The 22,187-nt window shown below is 39.8% G+C and overlaps 1 protein-coding gene across 1 annotated transcript in view; it reads left to right on the top strand.

The window, feature by feature from the left end:
• The window catches only part of INTU (inturned planar cell polarity protein), a 102,352-nt gene that overhangs the window by 45,524 nt on the left and 34,641 nt on the right, over positions 1 to 22,187 (top strand). Inside the window, exons 4-6 of the mRNA XM_074228374.1 lie at positions 10,169 to 10,372; positions 15,459 to 15,577; positions 19,071 to 19,160. Of these exons, the coding sequence (XP_074084475.1) occupies positions 10,169 to 10,372; positions 15,459 to 15,577; positions 19,071 to 19,160 (413 nt within the window). The remainder of the gene's footprint in view (positions 1 to 10,168; positions 10,373 to 15,458; positions 15,578 to 19,070; positions 19,161 to 22,187) is intronic.

Raw genomic sequence — 22,187 nt, 5'->3', positions numbered from 1 at the left:
AGAAAAGGATAGTAAATTGGACTAGAAACTAGAATCCAACAACAAGGAATACACTCGAAGTTTGAACATCACCCCCATGTTGCTATTAGGGTATACAGTGTTTTTCTGGTTCTGCTCATCTCACTCAGCATCAGTTCATGCAAATCCCTCCAGGATTCCCTGAATTCCCATCCCTCCTGGTTTCTAATAGAACAATAGCGTTCCATGACATACACATACCACAGTTTGCTAAGCTATTCCCCAGTTGAAGGACATTTACTTGATTTCCAATTCTTTGCCACCACAAACAGGGCTGCTATAAATATTTTTGTACAAAGTGATGTTTTTACCCTTTTTCATCATCTCTTCAGGGTATAGACCCAGTAGTGGTATTGCTGGTCAAAGGGTATGCTCATTTTTGTTCCCCTTTGGGTGTAGTTCCAAATTTCTCTCCAGAAAGGTTGGATGAGTTCACAGCTCCACCAACAGTGTAATAGTGTCCCAGATTTCCCACAACCCTTCCAGCCATGATCATTATCCTTTCTGGTCATATTGGCCAGTCTGAGAGGTGTTAAGTGGTACCTCAGAGAAGCTTTAATTTGCATTTCTCTAATAATTAATGATTTGAAGCTCACTCATTAGAATTGGTTCAAGGGGTGGCTAGGTGGTGCAGTGGATAAAGCACCAGCCTTGGAGTCAGGAGTACCTGGATTCAAACCGGTCTCAGACACTTAATAATTGCCTAGCTGTATGGCCTTGAGCAAGCCACTTAACCCCATTTGCCTTGCAAAAACAAAAACCTAAAAAAATAAAAATAAAAAAGAATTGGTTCAAAAAGGAAAGAAATGTAACTTAATCCAATAGGAAGGGAGAAAATAAGAGAAAAATAAGAGGCAGTGGTTAGAAGCAAAATAGATTTAGATGCGTTTTTAAGAGAGAGAGAGACAGAAGAAAAATAGGAAAATACTCAGTAACCATAACTATGAATGTGAGTGGGATGAGCTCCCCCCATAAATAGGAAGTAGATTGACTGAATTAGAAAGCAAAATCCAATGTTATTGTTTACAAGAGACACACTAGGGGGCAGCTAGGTGGTGCAGTGGATAAGAGTACCAGCCCTGGAATCAGGAGAACCTGAGTTCAAATGTGATCTTAGACACTTAATAATTACCTAGCTGTGTGACCCTGGGGAGGTCACTTAACCCCACTGCCTTTCAAAAGAGAGAGAGAAATACTTGAAACAGAAATTAAATAGAATTAAAATAAAGGGCTGGAGCAGAAGCTAAGATCCTACAGCTGAAGTGAAAAAAAGGCAGAGGTAGCAATAATGATCTCAAACTAAGCAAAAGCAGAAATAGACCTAATTAAAAGGTCAGGGAAACTACATTATGCTAAATATGTGTCATAGACTTATGAAATAATATGAAAAAATTTTATAAGTGTCTGATAAAAGCATTGCATTTTAATTTATTTAATCTGAGTATAGAACTGATTCAGTTTATAAAAATAAGAACCATTCTCCAATTGATAGTCAAAGGATATAAACAGGCAGTTTTCAGAAGAAATCAGAGCTGTCTATAGTCATATGAGAAATTGTTCTAAATCATTATTGATCAGGGAAATGCATATTAAAATTCTATTAGAAATGACAAATGATTGTAGAACTCAAATAATATCTTTAATAAAAATTAATTAAAAAAGAAATGACAAATGCTGGAGGAAAGGAGGAAAAATAAGAACACTATTGAATTATGATGGGGTAATGAACTGGTCCAAACATTCTGGAGAACAATTTGGAATTAAACCCAAAAGACTATAAAACTGTGCTTACCCTTTGATCCAGCAATACCACTACTAAATATGCACCCCAAAGAGATCAAAGGAAAAAAGAAAAGGTCCTATCTGTACAAAATTTTTTATAGTGACCCTTTTTTATGGTGGCAAAGAATTGGACATCAAGGGGATGCTCATCAATTGGGGAATGGCTGAAGAAGTTGTGGCAGAATACTTTTGTGCTCCAAGAAATGACACTGGGGGAGTTTGTATCAGAAAAATATGGCAAGACCATATGAATGATGCAAAGTGAAAGGGAAAAGAACCAGGAGATTATTGTGCATAGTAAAAGCCATGTTGTAATGATGCTAAAATATGTAAGACTTGACTATTCTGATTAATTCAGTGAATCAAGATAATTCCTCAGGATTCATAATGAAAATATGCAGTCCACTTTCAAAGAGAAAACTAATGAATCTGAGTGCAAATTGAAGTATAATTTCCTCACTATTTTTTCTGCTTTTTAAAAAAATATGACTAATGTAGAAATGTTTCATGTGATTTTTCATATATAATTGATATCATATTACTTGCCTTCCCAATGAGTATAGGAGGGAATGGAAGGAAGAGAGAGATTTGAAACAAAAAAATTTTCTAAATATTTAAAGAAAAGAAAATGGCACAACACAACATATTGAAACTTTTAGGATTCAATCAAAATAGTCTTTAGGAGCAATTTTTTTAATCTTCTAACACTTTCATCCATACAAGAAAAAGTAAATCTCATTGACACTTGAGTAGTGGATGGATTGAAATAGGGAAGGAGGCACATTGAAGAGTCAGTATCACAAGGGTAATTAGAGTCGGTGGGGTGGAAGTATGCCTACCCTTAGGGAATGACCCCAAGCAGATGGACTGTGAAGTCCTCCAGAGCACTGTCAGCTCTGGGCATCATCCTCCCAACCTTGCTTATCAGAGGGGCCATCTAGAAGTCTACTTTGCGGTAGATATGAGCAAGGCGTGCTATGTGCCTGTCCAGAGGGTTCCTGCTTCCCAGAAGAGACGTAGAGATAACCTTGTGGTGTTGGGGCTCAGGGTAGCGAGAAGCTTAGGGAGAAAGCAGGAGTATGGAAGGAACACAGAACTAGTGAGTCCAAGTAACAGTAAATAATCTTATCAAAGAAAATGACAATGAGGAATCCAAGATGGCAGATTAGGGGCAGCCACCCAACTGAACTCTCCCACCATTCCCCTGAAAATAATTTTCAAATCAAATCTTCAAATCTACCATTTGGAATGGTAGAGTATGCAGAGGAGGCAGGGTATGTCCTGACCCCCGTCCAGTTCTGCCCATTGCCAGTCATGAGCAGAGCCTGGGTAGGCTCAGGAGCCTCAGAAAATGGGGCGTATCACTGCCAGTTCTTGATCTTGTTACCTGTGGGACAACTGGAATCCAAGTGGACAGTCAAGGAGGGGTGAGGTGTTCCTGAGCAGTCCAGAAACCAAGGGGAGGAAGGAGAAAATACTGTATCCTGGGTCATCCAGAAGCTTGGCAAGAAAGTAGAGCAGAGGATGATCCTTGCTGCTCCAGAAAAACTAGATAAAAATATTTCAGTATCTAGAAATCTTTTCCCACTTTCTTTAATCTCCTTAGGTTAGTCATAGCAGTGGTTTATCTGAGGCAAGGAATAGGCACAGTTTGGGGGGGTATAGATCCAGATTGCTCTCAACAGAGCCTGGACCACCACACAGCTCCACCGTGTCATTAGTTTGCCTAGTTTTCTGCAGCTCTTTCAAAAATTCTTTTACTTTGTTTCTTTCTTTTTCTTTTCCTTTCTTTTTACTTTCATGCCAATTTTGCTAAGCATGAGGTAGGCTTTCAAAGTTATTTCAATTAATTTTTTTCTAATTATTAGTGATTTGGAGCATTTTTCACATGGGATTCTTATATACCTGAATCAGTTCCATATATAATTTGAATATTAGATCTTTTTCAGAGAAACTTGCTGTAAAGATCCCACCCATCCCCCAATTAACTGTGTCCCTTCTAATTTTAATTGTGTTCATTTTGTTTGTATAAAAGCTTTCTAATTTGATGTCATCAGATTGTCCATTTTGTCCTTGTGAGATCCTCTCTGGCCCTCGTGCTCTTCCCCTGATCATGGCTGGATGAGGTATCAAGCAGGGTTAGAGAAGCAGTCACTTAGACTGTGACGTCATTTTTAGATTGTTAGCCAGACCCAACCATGACAATTGATTTCTCTCCAATCTGTCATTATTGCTTTATAATTATATTCTTAGAGAGATCTTGAATTCCTTGGTAGCTGAACCTCCACCTGTATATTTATTTTCCACCTTCTATGGTTTTCTGTTTCTTCTGGCTGGGTTTTATTGGCAGTGTGTAGGAAGGTTGAGGATTTGTGCGGGTTCATTTTACATCCTGTTCCTTAGCCGAAGTGATTCATTCTTCTAGGTTTATTTAATTTTGTCCAGCTCCTGCAGTCCCCATTTCAGCTGACTATGGTGTAATTCCTGGGGCATCGCTAACCCAGGGAAGAGGTAGGAGATGGTGCAATGGCCCCTTGAGGCCAGCTCTGGCAGGGCCTGCCCACATCACAGTAAGAAGGAATGAATATGGGGATTCACCGAAGCCTGGGGAGGTTTCTAGAAGCCAATGCAGATCCCAAGAAGACAGCACAACTTCTAGAGTGACTTCACAGAGTAAATGAAGAGATTGCCAAGGAGCTCCTGAAAAACCAGTGGTGGAAGGCAGCTAGGTGGCACAGTGGATAGAGCACTGGCCCTGGAGTCAAGAGTAACTGAGTTCAAATGTGGCCTCAAACATTTAACAATTACCTAGCTGTGTGGCCTTGGGCAAGCCACTTAACCCCGTTGCTTTGCAAAAAAAACAGAAAACAAAACAGTGGTGGTCTTGACATTCTTAGGTATCGGGAGGCCTTGATCTGAGTTTGGGGAAAGGCAAGACAGGCAAAAGACCCCTGTAAAAATGGGCTTTAAAAAATAACTGCCCAGCCCCCAGAGTTCATGTGTGTAGGCTAGGAGACAAATCCATACTCCCTAAGCCAATATTTGCAGCCAGGACCCATCCATCCTCTCACTTCCATTGCCCTGAATTATTCTTACAACTTTCTTAGGGATCATGAACCTGAAAACCTAATTGTACTGAAAGTTGTCACAGGCTAGAATTGTTCTGCTTAAAACATGTTGCCATAAAAGGATGCATACACAAGGACTAGAATGATTTTTAAAATGTTAATAAAGCCAGTCTTGAGAAATAACAAAACCCTGGTCAAATATAGTATGTTCCATCGTGCTAGATTATCAGTATCAATATCAGTAATCAGTCATCTGTTTCAGAAGGATGGAATAAAGCCAGTGAGCGTAGGAGTCATTAAACCAACCTGATAGTCTCCTTGGCCCAGAGGTTTTAGAACCTTAGAATTAGTCTAATCCTCTTGTTTTACAAATGAGGAAACCGAGTCTCAGAGAGGCCCAGTGATTGACCCAGGCTATAAAAGTAGTAGAACTGACTCTGAACTCACACCTCTGACTTCAAAACTTACTTTTTTTTATATGTGTGTATGCACATTATATATATATATATATATATATATGTAGGTGTGTATATGTTGTTTTTATTGTTACTGTTTGTCCTTTATTCTCAAAGAAGGTCATGACATCAGGGAGGTGATGCTGTGACATGCAAGTGAATTTGGATCTAAGTGAGGGGTGCTATGCAAAGTCACCAACCTTGCTTTCCCCTTGGGAGCTTTCTGAGTCCAGTGGTCAGAGATGGATCAGGACACTGAAGTCAACCCTGGATGCAGTGGGAGACTTTGACTCTTTAAACCTGTCTTTCCAAGATCTCAGTTTGACTGAGATGACCCATCAGTCATTAAGGTTAAGTAAGACAGATGAGGCAAATAGACCAGGAATGACTACTTCCAAAAAAGAAGAGGCAAAGAAAAAATTATGGGTAGAGTAACACCCTCAGGGTATTTCATTGATTAAGGCAGGTAAAAAATATGTGTATACATAGAGATGGATACATATCCATAATATTTACATACCTACCACATTGCTATCTGTTTTTTTAATAGCTTTCATTATTTACTTATTACTGTTTTATTCACTGTAGTTATGTTTGAAATCAATTCACTAATTTCTGTTTACATGTAGCTCTATGTATGACCAATCACCCAAACCATCAGCCTGAGGCATAAACATCCTTGGGTTACTGAGCTAGCTTTGGCCCAGCCTGAAGGGCAGGGACTAGAATAATTCTTTATTTATTTAAGGCAATGGGGTTGAGTGGCTTGCCCAAGGTCACACAGCTAGGCAATTATTAAGTGTCTGAGGCTGGATTTGAATTCAGGTCCTCCTGACTCCAGGGCCGGTACTCTATCCACTGTGCCACCTAGCTGCCCCTTGAATAATTCTTTCCAGATTCTTCTTCATTGAGGTTCTGTCGCATTTGGGTCAGTTGGTATTGGCTAGATGAGGAGGAATCTTAGAATCATGGATTCAGAGCTAGGAGGGATCTTTAGAGGTCTTCCAGTCTTTTCATTTTGCAGAGGAAGAAGCGAGGCTACAAAAGAAAGACCATCCCAAGGTCGTGGGGGGGAGGGGGGAGTGAAGCCAATCTTCTTGGAGCCCCAAATCTGGGCTCTGTGTACCACCCAACTTTGCAGCTAAGAAAAAATGACTGTTTTGCACACAAAGAAAACTGAGTGATTTGTGAGGGCTGCTCTTTAAAGTTAATTTACAATTCACCAGCAGGTTGTAATTCTGTAGGCATTTCAAACTGGCTTGGGATTGAGGGTTGTAGCAACCACAAGGAATCGATTGACTTTTAAGAATCTTTGCTTGGCTCTGGGTTTGTCTTTTTTGTTGCTGTCGTTCATCTACCCAGGTTCTTGCATCTGTCTCCATTTAGGATCTAAACTCCTCACCAAAGCCCTATCAGAAGCATACCTTTTCTCAGCCTCTCCCTCCCATCCCTTGTCTTGCTTAGCTTTCCTTCCCATTCCCAGCATACCCAGTGTCGTTTGGAATCAAGGACCTTACCCTGGGGTTTCTTGTGACCCACTTAGTCACAAATCTACCCCAGGCCTGGGGAAGCTCTCTAGTCTGTTTCCATGCCCACCGGCCTCTTTTTTTGTTCCCATGGGTACTATCCATGCCTAACATATCATATCTTTAGACTTTCTGCCAGAATCAGAACCCCCTCCATCCTTTGCCAGATCCCTGTTTCAAGATAGGACTTAGACTACTTGACCACCAACATCCCATGTGCCCCCAATCTAAATTTGAACCTAAAAGACTGAATAAAGAATCTGGGACAGACTTGGAAATTCCAAGTTCAGAAATCACTGATGCTGTGAGATCTTTTTACCATAGAAACTCAACCCTGTTGCCCCAGTTGGCTTTTTCCCCTTTCTCTCTCCTCCTGTAACCATCCTAATCCTGAACTCTAAGAAAGCCTACTTGCCCCATCTTGCTCTTTATGGAAGGAATTGCCCTTTTTTTCCCATTTAACTTCTTCATTCTAAACCTAACAAATCCCAAATAAAGTGAACATTTCAATATACAGTGTGCAACAGAAGGAAAGGATTGTACATGAAATTGCAAATCTCTATTATGTAGATCCTGTTTTTCTTCTTAGATACATAATAAATTCAACATGTAACTTTTAAAGATGTACCGCTTGCCTGTGATTCCTTCTGGCCTTCCTTCTGTTCCCTACTCATTTTCCGGGGCTGAGGGGTTGGGAAGGGAAGAAGCTAGCCCTAACTCCCATCCTCTTCCATCTCCCTGCCAGTGGGAAAGAAGAAAAACAAAATCCTCCCAACAAATATGAACAGTCAAACAAAATAAATCCCTACCTTGGTCATGTCATGTCTCATTCTACACCTTGAATCTGGCAGTAGCTCCTGTCATCAGGTGGATAGCATCAGTCCTCTGAAGACGTTGTTGGTTATTGCAGGTTATTTTTAAGTCTTTCAGAGTTATTTGTTACTATACTGTTGTTGTTTTTAGATGAATTGTTCCCTTTATTCTGCTCACTTCACTCTGCATAGGTTCACAGGTTTCTCTAAAACCACCTTCCCTTTCAAAATCATTTCCCTAGACACAATAGCATGCCATTATTTGCACAGGTCATAGAATTTGTTCAAAGTGATTCTTTGCCTCTACAGAAAGAGCTTCCCTAAACATTTTTGTACATTTAGATCATTTTCCTTTTTCTTTGATCTCCTTGGAGTTGTTGTTATGATGGGATGATCTTTGCTCCTTCCTCCCACAGTGACCTTCAGCAAGCTAATGGCCCCCCCCCCACGCCGGGACCTCACTTTCCTCATCTGTGTAATGGAGTTTTAGTCAAGAAGATCTTGGACTGGGGTGGATAGAGCACTGGCCTTGGAGTCAGGAGGACCCGAGTTCTGGTCTCAGACACTTAATTACCTAGTCACTTAACCCCATTGCCTTGCAAAAAATAAAAATAAAAAAAAAAAAGATCTCAGACATTCTTTGTAACTTTCTGATTTTTAAAGTAACAAGGTTGACCTTGGAAAGTATATGGGACTGTGAGTCAAGAGATGACAGAACCAGACCTGGTCTGTCCTTTCCTTGTGTATCACAGAGTGTTAGTTTGTAAAACATAGATCAAACCACCTCTGCCTGCTCGTGATTCTATTTCGGGTACTTGGTAAAAATAAAATACTTTCATGAGAAAGTGTGGCAGGCACTGAGCCACAATTACACAACAACAGTCATGGCCCTCCAGGAGTGAGAATATTGTGATTAGAGGATGACAGCAGCACAAGGAAAGGAATTAAGAATAGGATGGGCAAGAAAGGAGATGGAAGTAGTATCTGGAGAGAGTGGATCTGGTCCAAACTAGAAGGGGTAACTACTCATCTCCAGGGCAGAAGTCCAGAGTCCCAGGGAGGCTGTTCAAGCACTGCTCTGGGCCTTTGAACATGGCGGGGAAGCAGCCATTGTGTCATTGTTATTTTTCATTTTGAATTGTTTTTAAAGCTTCCTGAAAGTCAAAGACCCTGGAATCTCCCAAGCCAAAATCAGAGCAGAGCTGGGCGTTGAGGAGCTCAGGAGATCTCCAAAGAACCGTAGACCCCATCCATCCCAACGTCTTTGGGCAGCTCCTGCCGCCCTGCCCAGCTCTCCTCCAGTTGAGCAAGCTGCTATCAGTTGGACTCTTATACCTAGGATCTCCTGCTTCTTCCTCACTTTGTATGGTAGCCTGAGGATGAGTTTAGACCCAGTTTTTCCCTTTCTTTTGAACCCCAAATAGTGTCCCCAGATCATTCAGAAGGCAGAAGAAGAGAAACTTCCTGCTCATAAAAGGAACCCTGGACCCACACTTCCCCATTCCTTAGTGATACTTCTTGACTACAAAGCAAAAAAGAGTCTACTTTAAATCAGAAAAATTGTTAAGCTACAGTCAGATAATGACTTAGTCCCCTAAAATATCTACTATTTCTCCATCCATCTAGCATTATCTATCTATCATCATCCATAAGTATTAATGATGGGGAGGAAAAACCAGGAAATCTTCCCTTTTGAGGTTTTGGTTATGAATAAAAATTAATTGTTGAGCAGGAGTTAGTTCATCATGAGTATCACATCACAAACCCTCTGGAACTGTGGTGGGTTGTTACATGAATCATAGTAAGTCTTTCAAGTATTGTAATCTGTTTCATTATTCCCAAATATTTTGTTTTTAATAGAATTGTCGGGTTTTTTTTTTTTTGTATTGTTTTATAAAACTACTGAATTACATAGCGTGTATTAGGGATAGGGACTGGATCCATGATTTCACTGACATAAGTAACTCCCAGGTAAGGGAACTCCTTACATACTCTCATTTTTTACCAGTAGCAAATCTTAGAAAGAGGACTTGAATAGTAAAAAGAATTCATTATTAGTTTTTTATCCCCAATTAATCTGTCTTTTAAATAAACTTGAACAAAAATAGAATCAAAGAGCTAGATGGGAGCTTAAAGATCATTTAACCTTATCTCCTGATTTGACAGCTGAAAAAACTAAGATCCCTAGAGAGACTTGATCAGAATTACTCAGATATAGGAGAGTTGGATTCTAATGCACATCCACTGTTAACCTTTGTTAGACCATGAGCTGAGATTAGCAGATTTTTCTGATTTAAAGAAGACTCCTTTTGCTTTGTGTCAAGAAGTATCACTAAGGAATGGGGAAGTGTGGTCCATGGTTCCTTTCACAAGCAGGAAGCTTCTCTCCTCCTACCTCCTGAATGATCTGGGTGCACTGTATAAACTGCATGTGGACATCGTATCATACTCGATATGTGTGTGGAAACCACGACTACTAAAAATCTAAATGTTGTTTTAATTAATAGGTGAAACTGACATTTGAAATTGCAAACTCTGGACAGAAGGAAGCTGGTCAGCCCAAGCAGAAGAAGGCCCAGACCCCGTCCAGCGAGTTGGTCAGACTCCTCTGGGGGGAGGAGGTCCAGGATCTGCAGCAGAGTCTCCAAAGCACCCCTCACATCATCATGTACCTCACCCTCCAGCTGGACTCCGAGACGTCAAAGGACGAGGTAGGTGCTCTGGAGCGGGGACCAAGGAGACAGTTACAAACCATTGGAAATTAATTCCCCTTTTTTTTTTTTATTAACATTTTTCAGTAACAGAGCCATAGGAGGAAGCAGAGAACTGTATCAGAGCTCTGTTTTCTTAATTGCATAAATGCCTTCCTAGTCCCCTTGGGGGTCTCACAGGAAGCTCGGCTCTGATGACCTCCTGCCTGAGCCCTGAAGAGGAGCTCCTTTCAGGAGAAATAAATCTTGACTCCTAAAAGTTCCAGAAGCTCTGATACAGTTCTCTGCTTCAGGCTGGGGGTTTTTCCTAGTGATAATGCTTAGAGTGAAAACCAGCACACAACCTGTGATGCCTAGAAACTGTACCCGTTTGAGTACATAATAAATAAAAATTAGAGAATGGGGCAGCTAAGTGTCACAGTGGACAGAGCACAGCCCTGGAGTCAGGAGAACCCGAGTTCAAATCTGGCCTCAGACACTTAATTACCTAGTCACTTAGCCCCATTGCCTTGCAAAAAAAAAAAATGGAGAATCTAGGGTTACCAACTTTTGAATCTAAATTTTATGGTAAATTTGATGTCAATAATCTGTTCTAATATATGATGATTCGGATGTGGCCCCTTTCAGTTACCCCTCAATACCAAAAGATCAGGGATGGTATAAATAATTGGTATATGATTTAGAAACCCCAAGTATAACAGAGCTCTTAATTCTTAAGAATAATAATAAAATTTAAGTGCTTGGGTTCCAAAGTGTCTTTGTTTCTAGACTAATTAGATAGTTCTGGACTATAATTATCTTCAGGGTGACATGAATTTCCAGTGTTCTTGCCTCTAAGTTTAGTTGCCTAGGCAGCCTTTTAGCATGTCGCCTCTCACAGGGAATCACAATTTCACTGATGTAGGGATCCTTACCAACACATATCACAGCTTTTCTGTGCTGTAGGGGGTAATTGAACGAGTTACTGTGACCAAAAAAATTCATCACCTGGTTGCCAACCCTAATAGTAAGTCTCTCAGACCTAGGGTAGTTAGGGTAGTCCTTGAATGACAGTCCATTCCTGAGCCTGCATTCAAATGGGGGCTGCATTTGCATAGCCTTAGAAAACCCAGGATCCCCTCCAAGCCACAGTCTAAAAGAGGATTCTAGAGTCCTATCTTACCAATATGGTATAATAACAACATAGGTGCCAATCCTGTTGCTTAGAACATTAATAAAAATAAATTTCATCTTTCCAAGTAACTGATTTGCTTAGTTTATTAAGTAATAATTTTGATTTTATAACTGTTAAACAAATATTACAGATCTTATCTTTTCTTTGAAAGGCAGACTACTGGAATGGTCCCATTCGAGTTCAGTGACACCTCTTGGCTTCTGCCAAATTGGAAATCTGAGAGAGTAGAACTAATAAGTATTTCTTTGCCAGAAATCCTGGGTTGATCAGAGGAAAGGGCTTCTTTTTTGTCTGTTTTTTGTATCAAGATGAGGTTAATCACCAAAATGATAAAGAAGGGATTTGCTTGTTTTTCACTGGTTTTTGTGTTCTGAGAATGAGAGGGCTTCAAGACCTAAGGTCTTCAGTTCCGTCGTTGTAAGATACCTAAGGCGGACAGACCCTTTCTAGCTGGGGCTGGCAGGCTCAGCCTTAAACCTTCTAGCTCATTGGAGGTAAAAACATGACCAAGAACTTTTGTCATCTTTGAATGTCTTTCTATGGGAAAATCTATAGATATTTCTTAGAGGAACAGCATGAAGATTTCTATTTGTAGATCAAAAAAAGATCTTTCTTGGCCCTGTCACAACAGCAAAGTTGAGTAGAAGCACATTTTCATTGTTAAGATTAGCGAATGTGGAAAATCCACTCATTGTCACACTGCTAACAAGCTCCTCAAGACTCAGCTAATTAAATTGGCTAAGAACTAAAAGCTATAGAACTTGCCAGGTCTTTTATTAAGGAGACTTAGAATACTTTTGAAAGAAGGAATTTCCCTAAAGGCCTTTGTTACCTTTGCTAAGCCTTGGAGTGACTTTATTTACCAAAGAACATAGCAGGGCCATTTTGGTTACTTACTAACTACAACTGTCATTCTATTTTTGCCTATTTAGCTTGGGTTGCTGCAGCAGGTGCTTCCTCAGCACTAAGTGGAAGAGGGGTATTCTCCCGGTTTAAATTCTGAAAGCATTCTGAGAAATCATTTGTTAAGTGGGGTTTGGTTGTATGCATCCAAAATATAGCATGTTGTAAGTTCGCTAAATACATGTTAATAAGAAATGTGTTTCATATACATTATGTTTATAGATATGTAAGAGCCAGCATAATGGCTTCTAGCGATTTGCAGTACACAGAGACCTAACCAGGAGATGGAAAGTCAGTAAAACCTGAAGGAAGCCAAAGGAAATTCCGTGACTCCTTCAAAAGGCTTTATTTTATTGTTTAAACATAAATAGTATGATTTATTTAAGCTTCAGGTTGATATGAGAGGCAATCTGATGGAGGGATTGCAGAGCAACTTCCAAGTTGGGAAGACTTAGGTCCAGTCCTTTCTTGGGCACACACAAATGACTTCATTCCTCAGGGATCCAGATAACTCTCTAAGACTAGGAGCTATGGAGATGGAACCAACCTGCCATGGTAGATAGCCTCATCCAAGAGTTCCTTATAGCTAGAAATCTCAGGTCCAGTCCCTCTGACTCTAAATATGAAAGGAAAAATTCTGTCACTAAATGGGTATCTGGAAGGGCTTCATTTTATTTTTCTTATTTTTAGCTCTCATCATGATAGAAGAAAGGTACCCTCTAGGTATCCATCCCCCACTCCACCCCCAAGCCAGAATGCAGGCAAATCAGTAAACATGTGGTTTGTTGTCCCTTGGTTCTGTGAAAAGTAGTTGTGCTTTTGAAACAAAAGATGTCGTGGCCCTGCACGCTATCATCAATTTTACTAGTGATGAGAATAAGGATAACTCAGATTCTATATCGCTCTCAGATGGCCAAATCATTTTCCCCCAATAAGTATGATGATGCAGGATGGGGTCTCTGAGAACACAAACCACTTGTTTTTTTCTTGTTATATCCTTTTGCACAATAAGTGGCTCACCCTATTCAGTGCTTTATTGAATTGACTTATCCTCATTTTGCAGACAAAGAAACTGAGGCTCTCAAAGGATTAATGACTTGTCCATTGTCACACAACCAGCGGAAGTTTTTGAGGAGGGATTTTTTTTTTAGTTTTTTTTTCAAGGCAAATGGGGTTAAGTGGCTTGCCCAAGGCCACACAGCTAGGTAATTATTAAGTGTCTGAGACCGGATTTGAACTCAGGTACTCCTGACTCCAGGGCCGGTGCTTTATCCACTGTGCCACCTAGCTGCCCCCCCCCCCTTGAGGAGGGATTTTGAGCTTAGTTCTTTATGGTGTGCCTAAACTTCTCACATATATCAACTAGGTGGTGCAGTAGTTAGAGCACTTGGCCTGGGGTCAGGGAGCCCTGAGTTCAAAATTGTCCTAGGAATGATTTCTAAGAAAATCCAAAATTTCTGTGAAAATCCAAGCTGTTATCAGGAGTTCCAGCACCTGGGGCAAAGTTATCAAGCTCTGGGAGAAGGGTAGTATGTGTCCAAGGTCTGACTGTTCCTACCTACGCTTGAGGGTTGTTTGAGGTCGGGGGTGTGGAAACTAAAGATGAAGACCTAGGAAGCTAGGCTGTTTAGAAGGCTGAGAAGTGTGTGAACCCATCAGCTACTCATTGGGGAGGGAGGAGAGTGTGACCTGTGTCTCCTCCAATGAATACGTCAGGAATCTGGACAGGATGGATTAAACATAAAGAGTGAGGGCAGCACAGAAGGATCAGCAGATATCATTGGAAGTCACCTGTATGTTAAGGTAACCTTTGAAAAAGTACCAAGAGGTGCAGGGTCTTTAGGAGGAGGGTTGGGTTTCCCTGAGCCTCAGAAGATGAAAGGAATGTGAAAGAAAGAAATTGAAAGTCCTAAAATCCTAGATTAGACTTGGGAGGAATGAGGTCCAGAAAGATCTCTCAGGTCAAGGAATCAACAGAGCAAATATTGAGTCCCCTTATAATAAATCTGGCAGTTTTTTCAGGTTTTTGTACTACTACTGAGTGGAGTTCTTCACAGAGTACATTACAAAAAGAGAACAGAGGAGGGGGTGACCAAAGAAGACTAGGGCTAAGGCTGTGATGGGAGGGGAGGGAGGAAGGCTGGATGATGTGGTCATAGCATCATTGGTATTGATCTTAGAGAGTAGGATAGAGAACAGCATATTTGTCACAGTTGTAGGCCTCAGCTTGTTAAGGAGTGGGCAGTTCACGGGGTTAGCGGAGAATAGGAAGTCAAAAGCATGCCTCTAGGTCTAGGACAAAGCTCTGACTGCCCTAGGTTAAAAACTCAAAGTAAAATTTTGATCAAGTGTTTTCTAGAAACTCTTGAAAAGGAGTTGAAAGTTTAATTTGAATTCTTCCCATATAATATCACCAGTTATGTCCACATTAATACAGTTTTATTGCCTTGAACTTGATTTGTAAGTGAATTTTTTTGTATGTTAGAAATACTTGGGCGGTTAGGTGGTGCAGTGAATAGAGCACCAGCCTTGGAGTCAGGAGTACCTGGGTTCAAATGTGACCTCAGACACTTAATAATAACCTAGCCATGTGGCCTTCGGCAAGCCACTTAACCCCATTGCCTTGAAAAATCTAAAAAAAAAAAATACTTAAAGAATGTTTAATTTCATTGTGAGGATATTCTCCCTACCAGTCCTGATCTCAACCCTTATACATACTCACATTCTCTCTCTCTCTCTCTCTCTCTCTCTCTCTCTCTCTCTCCTCTCTCTCTCTCCAGTTTGGATCCCTGTCATAATTTTTGAGAGACCAGGTGCTGAATGAAATGCTAGAAAATAGATTGAATTTTCAAATTTGTATCTCAGGTTGCTGTGAAAGAAAACCAGTTATTGGCAGTAACAGTTTGACTGTTTTGTGTGGGGCTCCTAAAATAATAAAATTTCCAAGTTGGAAAGCTTAGCAACTTGGAGTATTACTGATTATGTCTTTAATTCTTGTCAATTAAACAGCAGGAAATTCTTTACCATTACCCAGTGTCGGAAGCTTCTCAGAAACTTAAAAGTGTAAGAGGAATATTTTTAACCCTTTGTGACATGCTGGAAAATCTATCTGGGACACATGTTACCAGGTAATAACCAATTTATATTGTAGTTTTTTTTCTGCTTTGCAAATTGTTTAGCTTAGTGTTGATCAGAAAAAAATGCCAATAAAGGAACAATTACTTTAGCAAAAATACCCACAGTGGGGTGACTAGGTGGCATAGTGGATACAGCACCAGCCCTGGAGTCAGGAGTACCTGGGTTCAAATCCGGTCTCAAGACACTTAATAATTACCTAGCTGTGTGGCCTTGGGCAAACCACTTAACCCCATTTGCCTTGCAAAAAAAACCCTAAAAAAAATACCCACAAATATCTTTTCATCTAAGAAACTTTCATTGATAAGACTTTTTTTAAAACTAAGATTGTGGGATTTATAGCCAAAAGGAACTTCAGAGACTGTCTTCATTTTGCAAAGAAAAAAAAAAGAGAAGATGACATATCCAATTTAAACCCAGGTCTGTTTTTTTCCTCCACTATTTCCAGTTCATATAAATCCAGTATTTTTCAGATTCCTCACATTTATACGACCTGCAAGGTCAGCTCATCCAAGCCCCTCATTCCAGATCTAAAGAATTTCTGTGATTTGCTAAGTTCACATAAGTAGTAAATATCAGAGGTGAGATTCAAACCCAAGCCCTCTGAACTTCTACTGCACCTCCTAGATACAGGTGCTGGTACACCCACAAACCACTCTGAACCCACTACTCCTTTTCAGTCTCTCCCCTCCCCAGTGCTTCCTCTACACAGCTGCCATATGGATATTCCCAAAGCACACATTGACTATCCTTCCTCTACAGCAGCTTCTTCAACAGAAACTCCTGTTGCCTACAGAATAACATACAAACTCTTCTGCTGGGTCTAAGGAGGGTTCTGGAAGCCCACCTCCTGGCTTTGTGAGTTCCTGCTCAGGAGTCTAATGTGTCATGGATCTGAATTGGGAACAAGCCTGACATTAATGTGACTATAGAATGCACTGGAATATTATTACCCCATGAAAAAAGATGAAAAGGGGAAGATTCAAAGAAACCAAAAAGATTGAGTGAAACCAGAGGAGCAGTTTATACATTGAAAATAATATTCTCAATTTTCATTTTATTTTTCAGTTAAGAAACTTTTCTTTCTGTCTTCAATTCCCCCAATTTAAAAGAAAACAAAATCCTTGAAATGTATGCATAGTGAAGCAAAACAAATTCCCACATTGTCTGTATTCAAAAATGTATGTTTCATTTTGCATATTGAATCTATCACGTCTCTAAATGACTACAATGCTGTAAAGGAAAACAGTCTAGAAAGACTTAAAGGTTCATTTCAGTTAACAGATCATTTCAGTGAACACATATGGCCCAGAAGACTAGTGATTAAATCTTACTTTCCATCTATTATCAGAGAGGTAATGGCCTGTGGGGGGCAGAATGAGTCATTTCTTCAAGCATGACCAGCAGATCTATTTGTGTTCCTTGATTACACTCTTCTTTTTTTTTACAAGAGAGTGCATCTAGGGACAGAGGGTGGAGAGGCAGTGGAGAAGTGAGAGAGTAAAGACAATGATGCCAAAAAAAGAAGGAAAATATCATTGGAACACCTAAAAAACACAGAAGAGCACAGCAGGAAGTCCAGAAGGGAACACAGACACAGGAAGTAATGACAAGAAGTGTTGTTACTACCATGTTCAATATAATGCATAATTTTCTAGGGGCAGCTAGGTGACACAGTGGGTAAGAACATTGGGTTTGGAGTCAGGAAAGCTCAGGTTCAAATCTGGACTCAGACAATAGTGACCTAAAGACATGAGGGCAAGTCACTTCCTCTCTGTTTGCCTCAGTTTCCTCATCTGTAGAATTGAAAAAAATAATTGTACCTGTCTCCCTGGATTATTGTGAGGATCAAATGAGATAATAATTGTAAAGCATTTGAGCCATAGCAAGTGCAATATAAATGTTAACTATCATTATTATTATTATTATTATTATTATTATTATTATTATTGTTATTGTTATTATTATTATTAAAAAGTAGAATATAATAGAGGTATATATTATTTCATTTAAAACCTCTTTTTCCATTATTTTCTTAAATATGGATATGTTTACACTTGTTGATGGATGACAGATTGATAATAAAGAAGAAATAATTAAAAAAAAATTTTTATTCATTTAAGGCAATGGGGTTGAGTGACTTGCCCAAGGTCACACAGCTAGGCAATTATTAAGTGTACATTAAGTGTATGAGGTTGGATTTGAATTCAGGTCTCCTGGCTCCAGGGCCAGTGCTCTATCCACTGTGCCACCTAGCTACCCCCCAAGAAATAATTTTTTTTTTTTTAGGTTTTTGCAAGGCAATGGGGTTAAGTGACTTGCAACGCCACACAGCTAGGTAATTATTAAGTGTCTAAGGTAAGATTTGAACTCAGGTACTCCTGACTCCAGGGCTGGTGCTCTATCCACTGCGCCACCTAGCCTCCCCTAGAAATAATTTTAATTATGTTAACCCTAAGTCTTTAGATGATGATGATGAGAATATTAGGTCATTCCTTGGGAAGCATAACTTGGGCATAATTCTGTTTATGTGACTCCTCATCTTGATGGGGGGGTACTGCCTCTTGCTCTCATTAAGAATAGAAATTAATTTTTAAATTGTCTTTGTCAGTTTTATAGAATCTAGAAAATTATTTAGGAAAAGTATTGGGTTGGTCTTCTTTGCTGTTCTTAGTCTGACTCGCCCCAAGCTGTGCCGCCCACACTCACACTCTCTTCCTCCCACTGGAGTCTTGACTCTGCCCCTGGAAAGCCAAGCTCCAACAGTGAAATTTTGACTTGTCTTCCTGAAGGCTCTGAACCTGGAGCATGAGAGCAACAGTCACGCCATCAGTATCAAAGTGAGCCCACGTAGCCAAAAATCACATTGCTATAACATGACATGCTATTAATTAATTCCAGATTACATTAAAACACACACACCCATCTTTCTGCAATCATTGCCTTCTCTGGGCTTTGATTTCCAAATACCCCAAAATGAGGAAGTTAATCTTCCAAAATCCCTGCTAGCTGGAAATTCTATGAACCTTGAGCCAATAGTCTGCACCCAGATGATGCTCAATAAATGTGATCTAATTTTCTGTTGAGTTGTAAAGTTAATTGTGTCATATTACTTATTTCTGAGCAAGAGCATTAAAATATTTTAATGTTGTTAACTGATCTGAAAGTCCTTTGTACAGAAATGTTTTGTGTAAATATTTCACAGAAAACTTCCATTGTGCAATTTTATTTAGTATCTGCATGTTCTTGGCCATTGACTTACTAAAATATTTTTTCTGAAAAAATTTATATTGTATTTACACACATTTCTATTCCCATATCAGATCTCATATCACCTATATTACAGTCATATTTCAGAAAGTCTTCCCATTAAGTACATAATCGATAAAACATCATTATGTTATACCATATTATATGAGTAAGACCACTTGATTCTCATTTCATAATCTTTACAAATATGCTGACCTTCTGACTTGATTTTTCTAGCTCATCACTTTCTTTAAATGAAAAATTAGTTCATGTGGCTTACTGGAAGGAAGATGACAAATTGTTATTAATTGGACTTCCTGCTGAAGAGTAAGTCAAATGCTATTTTTTCTTCTATATTTTGAAATGAGTCATAAAAAATACTTTTCATAAAGTACATTTCATTTAAATATTCAATTTTTAATCTAAAGCTTAGCTGCTTGGTGTTCAAAGATATTATAGAGAGGGCAGAGAGGCCATGACATAGGACTTGGTTCTGTTAAGATATAGTAAATATACTCCTAGTAAGCCAATCCATGTCTTATTTACCAAATCTGTCAAGACTTGCTTCTTCAAAGATATCCCCATTTCAAAGATGTGCCCAGTAGCAACCTGGATCCCCACTAATACATTTCTCAAACATTATTTGTTACACGAATTCAACTTTGACAAGTTCTAATTCCACTGTGCATTCTCTCCCAATTCTTTTCTTCTTTAAATTCTCTTCCACATTCAGTGCAGAGGTCATTTCATGTTATATTGACCGTCAAGCATCTTTGAAGGATAATGATTTTCTTTGACTGTGGACTGGTTTATCCAAATGAAGATCAGCAACAGTAATAAGATTGTATATCATCACATCATCTTATCCCTTCCTTGCAAATTAAGGCTATCCCTTTAATATTTGAGAATGTACTCTTTAAGGGCTTAACTAACCTAATTTGTATTTCTTTTTTTTAGGGGTTTTTTTTTTTGCAAGGCAAATGGGGTTAAGTGACTTGCCCAAGGCCACACAGCTAGGTAATTATTAAGTGTCTGAGGCTGGATTTGAAGTCAGGTACTCCTGACTCCAGGGCTGGTGCTCTATCCACTGTGCCACCTAGCTGCCCCCAAATTGTATTTCTTCAGGTTTTGGGGGGGGGGGGGTTGCCAGGCAAATGGGGTTAAGTGGCTTGCCCAAGACCACACAGCTAGGTAATCATTAAGTGTCTGAGACCAGATTTGAACCCAGGTACTCCTGACTCCAAAGCCAGTGCTTTATCCACTATGCCACCTAGCCACCCCCCCCCCAATTTGTATTTCTTGAATAAACTTACAACAGCGTTGAAAATTAGGAAAGCCAAAGGAGTTGAGATGTTGAGTGACCCCAGAGAAGTGGGTTTAGCCACCCCTGCTAATGCTGATCTCAAGTCTCCTCTCACAGCCCAGCTTTAGAAACCTTATCCCCTCGCATCTTCCAGAGCATGAGCAGAAACACACAAAAGTAAAGACTTTTTGAGCCTCATATACTTTTAGAGAACTGACAGGCAAATGTTCTACTCTATACTCTACCAAGTATCCAGGTGAGAAAGACTGGACCAAAATAGCTATTGCTGCATTTTTTTAGCCTAGGTTTGATAATCCAGACTAGATCTTTTTTGTTTTTTAGGACTGACATAGACTTTGTCAATCACAAAATGTTTCATTACATAACGGAATTCTTTAGGGAGGAGACTTTAGGGAAAACACCCCTTCTGCAAAAAAAAAAAAAAATGATCAAGAAGTAAGCCCAGAGAGGAGAAGTAAAAGACAGATGTGATGAAATATAATTAAAAGAGGTGGGGGGTAAATATTTTAAACATTTTGAGGGGAGGTATTGCTGAAACTTCCCAAGAAAAGTTGATGCCTTGCTATGTTATGTTCAAGTTAATCGTAATGAAACCAAGAATCCGAAAGGCCTTAGTTCAAATTTAACCCCAGCCACATCCTAGCTTTAAAACCCCAAGCAAGTCATTTAACCTCTGTCTTCCTCTTTTCTTCCCATGTAATATGAGGAAAATAAAAGCACCTACTCCCTCAAGTTTTTGAGGAGGATTAAAAAAAATATTTATTTTAAAAAGCCTTTAGTACAGGACCTGATACGTAATCAGCACTTATTAAATGTCTCCTTCCTTCTTTCCTAATGTACGTTGCCTACTTGAAGGGATGATATGGTGACCTTTGCAGAGTGTGGCAAGTCTCAAGTTTGGCCTGATGGGGAAATGAATAAATGAATGAATGAAGTGATTAAAATAATGAAAAACATTTATAAGTGCTAGAGATACCAATAGACAAATGAAGTAAACCCCTGATTTCAGGAATTTACAGTCTAATTTGAGAATAACTTATAGAAAGTTCAGCTTCTAGACAGATGGAAAGACCTAGAAGTCCTACACCACCTTCAGGGTGAGTGACAAAGCCCAAGGATGCTCAGATCATGTTGGATGGTCAGATGATGGTTCTGGAGGGAATCAAGGCAAGGTAGCTGGTGTACCTCCATCTCATCCAAACAGTAGGAGCAGGCAGTTCAGCACCCTAGACAAGGACCAAAGACTGGGAGAGCCATTCCTGGTTTTGTGGTGTCTTCCCACTTCCCAGCCTTCCCAGGCAGACTCTGGTTGGTGAAACTGTGGAGAAGCAAAATGCTTTTTATTGAGATTGTAAATTCAGAGAGACTTAATGCAACTCCCATGAGTTGATCAAGAGTGAATGAAATAGGGCAACTTGGTGGTGCAGTGGATAGAGCACTGGCCCTGGAGTCAGGAGTACCTGAGTTCAAATCCGACCTCAAACACTTAATAATTACCTAGCTGTGTGACCTTGGGCAAGTCATTTAACCCCATTGCCTTGCAAAAACCAAAAAAAAAAAGAGTGAATGAAATGGGATAAATAGCCCATTGAGAAGGACTGAGAGAGAAAATAAAGCAGAATCTAGAGAAAGGAAATATAGCAGGTACATATCTTAGAGGAGGAATTCTCCTCAAAGATGGAGTGGAGATTCTTTCTGTGTTTCCAAGTTGGTAGTCAGCTGGCTACAATCCACACTGATTAATCATAAACTTTGAGTAGAGATTTGTCCAGGGTCCTAGGAAAGATCCAAAGATTACATCAGACACAAACCTGCTCTCCAGATGCAAATAGCTACAGGGAAGAGCAAAAGAGAGTGGTCTTCTAGCTTAGGCACATAAAGATCCTGCTCCCCCGGGAACCTAAGAGGCTGAAAGAAGAAATTTGGCATAGACCTGTGGGAGAGGGAAAAGGAACACAGAGAATGGAGTATAGGATGGATCAGCCAAGAGAGCAGATTCCAAGGATGGGTCCTACAAATAGAGGAAGAAA

Source organism: Macrotis lagotis, chromosome 3, assembly GCF_037893015.1.
Source record: "Macrotis lagotis isolate mMagLag1 chromosome 3, bilby.v1.9.chrom.fasta, whole genome shotgun sequence".
Taxonomy (NCBI): domain Eukaryota; kingdom Metazoa; phylum Chordata; class Mammalia; order Peramelemorphia; family Peramelidae; genus Macrotis; species Macrotis lagotis.
Note: the sequence above shows the minus strand (reverse complement) of the source record. Positions and strands in the feature narration are given on the sequence as shown.